The 9,275-nt window shown below is 46.4% G+C and overlaps 1 protein-coding gene across 1 annotated transcript in view; it reads left to right on the forward strand.

Moving 5' to 3' along the window:
- Window positions 1–3,734: 3,734 nt before the first annotated feature.
- FRMD4A (FERM domain containing 4A) overlaps window positions 3,735–9,275 on the forward strand; it is a 221,993-nt gene continuing 216,452 nt past the window's right edge. Inside the window, exon 1 of the mRNA XM_011968152.1 lies at window positions 3,735–3,770. Coding sequence (XP_011823542.1) covers window positions 3,735–3,770 — 36 coding nt within the window. The remainder of the gene's footprint in view (window positions 3,771–9,275) is intronic.

Raw genomic sequence — 9,275 nt, forward strand, 5'->3', positions numbered from 1 at the left:
TCACCCTCCCAATTCCTTGATTTCTTCCGGAGTCTGTTGGAGGGGCTGAAAAGGCAGTAGCCCAGACAACAAAATCTCTTTTGTGCCTGTGACCTGGACGGTAGTGACCCTTCCTCCTGCAAATGGAGGGAAGGAGGGGTGCGGAGGGACAGCGCCCTGCCCAATGGACGCTCCGCCTGGCAGTCAGTGACACTTGCTGCTGTGGGGTCGTGGCCTTAGATGATTTCTCTCTCTGTAGACTGACACACTATTAGGAATGGAAAGTGCATTAACTCCTCCAGAGAGAACATGTAAGGCTGAGAGAGAGAGAGAGAGAGAGAAAGAGAGACAGAGCGTGCGAGCGAGCGAGCTAGGGCATGTGGGGAAGCACAGTCAAATCCCCGGATGAGGTCACTGCCAGGATCTGATCAGGTACCAGCGACAGGAAGGAGTCAGAGGTCCTCTGCACTGCATGCACATCATCTCCTGAAAAGTCTTCAAGGTCAGTGTTTCCAGTGGCCCAGCCAGGCCCCCGATTTATTTTGATGAAACACTTTTGGCAAGAAGAGACAGGCAGGTGACAGAAGCAAAGACTGGGATCCATGGCTTTCTCCTGGCTCTCCTGAATTCCCACGGATGGGTCTTCCCTGCTCAGCTCCACTTACTAAGGGTGGTTGGGGCTGAAGGTGATGGACTTAGACTGCACCCATATCTACAAGTGGAGGTCTCCAGTGGTTTGAAAGACAGCCCTGAAACCTGCTGAGAGAGAAGGCATCCCTAGCATTAGGAGGCATTGAATTGAGCAGGAGTTAGAACCAGCAGGACATATGAAGTCACTGCAGGCTCCTGTGAAGATTGAGAAGGGCTTGGACGTGCAAAGAGAACTCAGGGGAACACTGGTTTTTGTTTTTTGCATTTTTTTGAGATGGGATCTCACTCTGTTGCCCAGGCTGGAGTGCAGCGGCACAATCATTTTTCACAGCAGCCTCAAACTCCTGTGCTGGGACCACAGGCACATGGCACCCACACCCAGCTAATTTTTTAATTTTTTGTGGAGATGGGGTCTCACTTTGTTGCCCAGGCTGGTCTCGAACTCCTGGCCTCAGGCAGTCTTCCTGCCTCAGCCTCCCAAAGTGCTGGGGTTACAGGTATGAGCCACCATGCCCTCCTGGAACACTGTTTTTTGTTTTGTTTTGTTTTGTTTTGTTTATCAATGTAAAAGCTTCTCCTGCGAAAATCCTATTCCACCTCACCATTCACTCCTTCTCTTATTGATCCATCCAGGCCATCATTTAACACTAACCATTTGGGTCAAGCTTGGATGTGGAGAAAGGGGAATAGTTATACACTGTTGGTGGGAATGCAAATTCATGCAACATCTATGGAAAACAGTATGGAGATTTCTCAGAGAACCAAAAACCAAAGAACCATTTGACCAAGCAGTCCCACTACTGGGTATCTACTCAAAGGGAGATAAATCATTATATCAAAAAGGTACCTGCACTTGTATGTTTATCACAGTACTATTCACAATAGCTAAGACATGGAATCCACTTAAGTGTCCATCAATGGACACTTAGATAAAGAAAACATTGTGACCTGGTGCAGTGGCTCACTCTAATCCCAGCACTTTGGGAGGCCAAGGTGGGCGGATCACCTGTGGTCAAAAGTTCAAGACCAGCCTGACCAACATGGAGAAACCCTGTCTCTACTAAAAATACAAAATTAGCTGGGTGTGGTGGCGCACACCTATAATCCCAGCTACTCAAGAGGCTGAGGCAGGAGCATCGCTTGAACCCAGGAGGCAGAAGTTGCAGTGAGCCGAGATGGTGCCATTGCACTCCAGCCTGGGCAACAAGAGTGAAACTCCATCTCAAAAACAAAAAACGAAAAAGAAGAAAAGAAAAGAAAATGTGGTATACATATACAATGGAATAGTATTCAGCCATCAAAAAGAATGAAGTCATGTTTTTTGCGCAACATGGATGGAACTGGAAGTCATTATCTTAAGTGAAATAGCTCAAAAACAAAAAGTCAAATACACATGTTCTCGCTTAAAGTACACACGTGGACATGGAGTGTGGAATAATGGACATTGGAGACATGAAAGTGTGGGAGGGGGTGAGGGATGATAAATTATCTAATGGGTACAATGGATGCTATTTGGGTGACGGACACACTAAAAACCCAGACTGCCACTGCACAGTATATCCATGTAACAGAACTGCACTTGTACCCCTTCAATGTATAGAAATAAGAAACAAAGAGATGTGGATAATACAGTCCCTGCTTTCAAGATGCTGTCATCCTTGAAAACGCATGGATTTAGGAACAAATATGGAAGTGTGGTAGGACAGTGCCTCAGATGAGGCCTGCTGGAGCTTGGAGCACTCTGAGAGTCCCGTCATGAGCTGCTGAGCAAGGCAACTCTCTCTGCAGAGGGGCTACAGAGCGGGGTCTTGCATAAATGGTATTTGGGCAGTAGAGACAGGGGAGGGGCTTTGAGGCCAAGGGACTCGGAGCAGCCAGGCAGTGGTTGAGCCTAGCATTGAAGAGCAGGGCTCCCTGAAGCAGGCAGGAGCAGAGGGGCCCCTTCTCCCTCCTCGTCTCCCACCCCTCCTGGTGTGCAGGCCTCACCCTCCAATCTCCTGGGGGTGTGCTTGGAGATCTAGCCCATTCCTTGATTCCTGGCAGACTTTCAGACTGTGCTGGAACCTCCAAACCCGTCTCTCAGATCCCAGGGCCCTTGGCTCAGCTCATCTGCTTTTGCTTTCTTGACCGTGATTTTCTGAACATTCCTACCTCTTGGCTTATCAGTCTGCAGGAGGCTGTTTCGCTTTGCCTGAATTGAGACTGACTTCATATTTATTATGTGGTTTGGCTTCAGAATCAAGACAAGATGTCAGTGCCAAGCTGCCTAATGGCCGACATTCGCATGCGTTAAAAACCTAATAAAATATCGCCTCCAAAATTTCAGGCCAAATCCACTTATGTCAATATCTAGCATCAGGTCTCACCCAGAATATCCTGTCGGGTTTCAGGAGTTGGGCTTGAAATCTTCCCCAGGCTGTGGGAACGGCGCACATCATGCTTGTGTGCTGGACTTTGTTGGGGCTAGACCATGAGACAGTTCATGCCAGTCACATCTCTGGTTTTCTCAGAAACTGTGTTGAAGCCATGTAATATCCCTTATGTGTACTTCTTAGAAAAGGCTGAACCGTTTCTTTTATCTGCTAACGAAGCTTGTGTAACCTCGCAAGATCTCCCTCTGCAGAGTCCAATTCTGTGCCCAGCAGTAGAAATTCGTTTGTCTCATAAATGCCCCACCCTCTTCAATGGACTTTGTCTTACTTAAGTTCCTAATCCCCCTATTCGGTGCTATGTTGAATTCCGTAAACGTCCGCTAAACCTTTAGAAGTACGTAGAATATAGAATAAATTAATATTTTCAGTCCAGGATGATGTTACAGACTCAAATTTTCTTTGGACCCAAGGACACATGTCTGTTTTCATCCATTAATTACATGCCAGGAGGGAGGGGGCTGTGTGGCTTTTACATCCTTGCTCGCCTGACTTTCATGAAAATGCTGTTTAGGAATAAATATTTTTCAGCCCAGAGTTGATCTTCCCTCTTTAGCCTCCCGGGAGAGCAGTATCTGCACTGTACTTTCTCATTACTCTCCTAGCCCTGTGAGGGTGTCTTTTTAATTGTATCGAAAATGACATCATCAGCTGAGCAAAATGTATCTCTCCGGCATGCACCTGCCAGTCATCCGCAAGAGCCATGGGGAGGTAATGCTTTAGAGAGAGGACTCCCAGGGGAGAGCACTTAGGGAACTTCCAAATGAAATGAAAAGCCAGTTTTGTGTCTCCGAGCATATCACTGGGGCTGGAGAGGGACTTCTTTTACTTCCGGCCAATAAACGCAATTTTAACCCCAAAGAACCAATAGGCAGGGACAGGTGCAAGGAGGAAAACTCCTATAGTGAATGCAGTGGGTATTTCTGAGCGGACACTGGGAGTAAGAAAGTGTGCTGTGTAGGGTAAGGCTGCTCAAATAAGTTTAATTCCAAGGGAAGTGGCCTGCATTCTATTCCCCTCACCGTGTAGTGATGATTTATTCATGGTTCCCGAGATGAAGGATGACAGCTCACCCCGAAGGGTATTTAGATTCTGATCAGAGAAGATCTTTGTCAAAGTGAGGAGGGGATAATTTTAATAGGGATTCAGTTACTGATTAAGGAGAAAGGGGGAACCCTCTTTTGCTGAGCACCTCTCATGCACCAGGTCCCTTGTGAATGATCATTTATTGAGTCCTCACGACAGCTTTGGGGGGGGTAGAGGTTATTGTTGCAATGTTCAAAGTGAGGCAGATGCTGATCAAGGTACACGTCAGCTAGAACTGGCTTTCAGAGCCCTGAAGGCTGACTGCAAATTCACCACCCAGATTCCACGAAAGAGGCACTTAGGTTTTAGGAAAGTCACAGCACAGTCATCCCTTGGCATCCACAGGGCATTGGTTGCAGGACCCTGCTACGATACCAAAATCGTCGGATGCTCAAGTGCCTTCGATGCAGTCGTTCCTTCTTATCTGTGGTGCCACTTTCCGCGTATCAGTTATCCACAGCCTGAAATGATTCAATACAGGATTCCAGAGTTAAACCATCTGTAGGTTTTAAATTGGGTGCCGTTCTGAGTAGCGTGAGGAGATCTTGTGCTGTCCTGCTCCACCCTGCCCAGGACAAGAATCATCCCTTTGTCTGGCATTGCCACACTGTATAGACCGATGGTCCCCAAGCTTTTTGGCACAAGGGACCAGTTTTGTGGAAGACAGTTTTTCCATGGACCAGGGTGGGGAGGGGCAAGGCTGGTTTCAGGATGAATCTGTTCCACCTCACATCATCAGGCACTAGTTAGAGTCTCATAAGGAGTGCACACTCTAGATCCCGCACATGCGCAGTTCACAATAGGGTTCGGGTTCCTGGGAGAACCTAATACCACTGCTTACGTGATAGGAGGCAGAGCTCAGGTGATAATGCTCGCTCGCCCACTGCTGTGCGGCCCGGTTTCTAACAGGCCACGGACCAGTACTGGTCTACAGCCCAGGGATTGGGGACCCCTAGTGTAGACACTCCCCACCTTTAGTCAGTTAGTAGCCATCTCGGTGATCTGATCAACTGTCTCAGGATGGCAGCACTTGTGTTCAAGTCAACCTTATTTGATTTCATAATGGTCTCCAAGTGCGAGTGTAGTGATGCTGGTGTTTGTTAGAATTGTTGTATTTTATTATTAGTTATGGTTGTTAATCTCTTATTCTGCCTAATTTAAAAATTATACTTTATCATAGGTATGTATGTATAGGAAAAAAAAACCCCAATATATATAGGGTTTGGTATTACCCATGGTTTCAGGTATCTACTGGGAGTCCCTGGAATGTATCCCCCAGGAATATGGGGAAAACGACTGCAAAGTGTGATGTTATTTGCATGTAACCCAGACACATCCTCCTGTATACTTGAAATCATCTCTTGATTACTTTTTTTTTTTTTGAAATGGAGTCTTGCTTTGTTGCCCAGGCTGGAGTGCAGTGGCACAGTCTCAGCTCACTACAACCTCTGCCTCCCGGGTTCAAGCGATTCTCCTGCCTCAGCCTCCTGAGTAGCTGGGATTACAGGTGTGCACCACCAGGCCTGCCTAATTTTTTTGTATTTTTAGTAGAGACGGGGTTTCATCATTTTTGCCAGGCTGGTCTCGAACTCCTGACCTCAGGTGTTGCACCTGCCTTGGCCTCCCAAAGGGCTGGGATTACAGGTGTGAGCCACCACACTCAGCCAATTACTCTTAATACTTAGTGTGATATAATGCTATATAGTTGTTATACTATATTTTTGTGTTATTATTGGTGTATTGGTTCTTATTTTTATTTGTATTTATTATTTTTTGTTTTGAGATAGAGTCTTACACTGTCACCGAGTCTGGAGTGCAGTGGCACAATCTCAGCTCACCGCAACCTCCGCCTCCCGGGTTCAAGCAATTCTCCTGCCTCAGCCTCCCAAGTAGCTGGGATTACAGGTGTGCACCACCAGGCCTGCCTAATTTTTTTGTATTTTTAGTAGAGACGGGGTTTCACCATGTTGGCCAGGCTGGTCTTGAACTCCTGACCTCATGATTCACCCACCTCAGTCTACCATAGTGCTGGGATTACAGGCAGGAGCCACCACACTCAGCCTGGTTTTTTTGTTTTTTGTTTTTAAGTATTTTTTGATCCATGGTTGGTTGAATCTACAGATGCAGAACCTGTGGATACGACGGGTTGACTATACTATTATTTTTTCTGTGACTTAATCTTAGAAGTGATACATTATTATTTTTTAACCCCCTCTGAACTTGGCTCTCACTACCATCCTGCTAAAAGGCAAGCTTTCCCTTTCCAATCTGATGGCAATAGAGACACAGTCTTCGAATGCCAGCCACAGCCGAGGATAGCAGATGTCCTACGAGCCACCTCTTCCGTCCATTACACTGGAAAGGTAGCAAGTGGCTGATCCCTGTGTTCTTGGTTGACAGACACTCTTCTCTGCTCTTCCTTGAACATTGAGCCAATGGAATAATTCAGTGTGCAGTGTCATGAAGATATCTAGTTTGAGTTGGTCCTGGTGTCATTTGGCCCCGTGAAAGATACCAATCTGCCAATGTGCCATGTGATCTTGTAGAACATACCTCACCTCCCAGTGAATGCACAGGCAGTTTTTATCTGAAATAGTGATTTATTACTCACTGCAGGACAAGATGGGGTCATCACAGAGTCTGTAGGGCAGGCCTTTTTTTTTTTTTTTTTTAGCAACAACAACAAAAAGAAAATGTAAGTGGCAGACCAGATGGCCATGGAAGATGGAGCTTGGAATCCCGAGATGTTGCTTCGTTTATCATCCCCATATTTGCTATAAATATCTCAGTATTTGGGCTGCGGAATTGGCAGTCCTATCTGGCAGAGGCAAGTTGAGCACTGCCTGTCTTTTTGTGTTTTCTCCTCACCGAAACAGTTATCATTTCATTAATGCAGAGAGGCTTGCCAGGGGGAGCCACACTGGGCTCACGGTCCTGGTGACATTGCCCTGAGCAGGCTGGAGTCTGGGGTTGCTTTATTCATCAGGAAGCCTCCCTAATGAACACCTGCCCGCCTCCCAGAGTCCCCAGGGATCCTGAATAGAGCAGGCTCCCCAGCCGGCTGGCTGACTTGCAAGCACTTTGCATTTCTAGAGGAGCAATCATTATGTACGCCTGTCAAAGCCTTCCCATTGGGCATCATTCAAATGCATGGATGAGAAAAGCCTCCCTCCCACATGGGTATCAGTCCCAACTTTTCAGACAACACAGGGACCAGACGGCATCTTAGGAAAATATGGAAGAAACTATGTGGAAATAAGAAGATGACACCCAGGGAATAAAAGCATAGAGGGGAAGGAGAGGGACAAATGGGAAAACTAAAAGCATTGCTCCCAGGGAGACCTCATCCCTGGGTTAAATGGCAGAGTCACTTGGAAGGAGAGAGAGAAGCAGGGCAGAGAGAAGGAGCTATTAAAGGGAGCTGTGACTTCGTTGGTTTGGGGAGAAGCTGGGTGAGGAAGAAGAGGGTACAGATATAGGGTTTGGGAATAGGGACATGACATATCCTTTCCTGGGGACACAAGTATCTGTCACAGGCCCCTTCATGGCTGCCTGGAGGTGTGTGATCTGATTGAAACCCAGTAGCTTTCTGGCATCAGTGAGCACGCGACACCTGGTCCCATCTGGCCCTGTGCAGCACCGCAGTCTCTGCCTGGCAGATCTCTCCTTCAAACCAGCTCAAGAGGGTATCCAGGTTCCATCCTGTCTCATGCTAGAACAACTGCATACGCCACCCTTTATTCTATCCTGTTCTACCAATAGGAAGCTTTCATTAGGGGCACCTACTGTGTGTCAGGGACTGTATTGGGGTGTAGGTCCACAAATATCAATCAAATGTGATTCCTCTCTTCCAGGAACTTACTGTCTGGCAAAATTCTATTGCATTTAGAAAAGGTGGCTTAGCTTTTGACTTTAGGAGAGGCTGTTACTTGCTAGATCTGAACCCCAGCGTTTAAAAGCAAGCAAAGCTTTGTTTAGGAGACCTATTGTACATCGTGGTGATTGTAGCTAATAACAATGTCTTAAATGCTTGAAAATTGCTAAGAGAGTAGTTTTGAAATGTTCTCACTACAAAAATCGTAAGTATGATAGGTGATGGATATGTTTATTAGCTTGATTGGTCAACCCACATGTGTATATACATGAAAACATCATGTCATGCATCACAAATAGATACATATATATATATATATGTATGTGTATGTGTGTGTGTGTGTGTGTGTGTGTGTGTGTGTATATATATATATATTTTTTTTTTGAGACAAGAGTCTTGCTCTATCACTCAGGCTGGAGTGCAGTGATGCAATCTCAGCTCACTGCAACTTCTACCTCCGAGGTTCAAGCGATTCTCTTGCCTCAGCCTTCCAGGTAGCTGGGACTACAGGTGCGCACCACCATACTGGACTAATTTCTTTGTAGTTTTTAGTAGACACAGGGTTTCGCCATGTTGGCCAGGCTGGTTTCAAACTTCTGACCTCAGGTGATCCTCCTGCCTCAGCCTCCCAAAGTGCTGGGATTATAGGTGTGAGCCACCGTGCCCAGCCAGATATTTATATATTTAAAATCAGCACAAGAAATATATTTTTTGTGTCAATTTTTTAAAACTTTAAGAATAAAAATAAATTGATGAATAGATTTAATCTAGTTGGAAAAAAAAACCCCACACCCATTGTGGTTAGAACCTCGGACATACCATGTAACATTTCAGAACTTCAGTGTCCCATAAGCAGACCGTTGCAGGGTTGCTTTGAAGATTAAATGAGATGATGTAAGCAAAGCGCAGATGCTGTGCAGAAGATGCTGGCACTGGGAGAGGGGCACCTGCAAATCTAGACCCAAGCATCGTTTCCATTTCTGTCAGTGACCACTTTTACCCCTATCCTTGATGTACTTTTGTATCTTCCCTTCCTGCTTCAGAGCTTTGAGACCTGCTCTGTCCCCTAAGTGTAACATTAGCGGGAACAAAGGACGGAGGTGTGGCGGACACTTGGGAGCCACCTCACCTATGCTGGTGTAACCAAGGTGCCCGCCCTCGTCCTGGACAGGTTTCTGGCCTCCCCTAGGCTTTCCTTTCTGCTGCTGTAATGAAGAGGGCGCGGCAGATGGTCTCTCTGCCTCTTTCTCTAAGCC

The sequence above is a fragment of the Mandrillus leucophaeus genome, unplaced genomic scaffold, assembly GCF_000951045.1.
Source record: "Mandrillus leucophaeus isolate KB7577 unplaced genomic scaffold, Mleu.le_1.0 Scaffold83, whole genome shotgun sequence".
Classification (NCBI taxonomy): Eukaryota; Metazoa; Chordata; class Mammalia; order Primates; family Cercopithecidae; genus Mandrillus; species Mandrillus leucophaeus.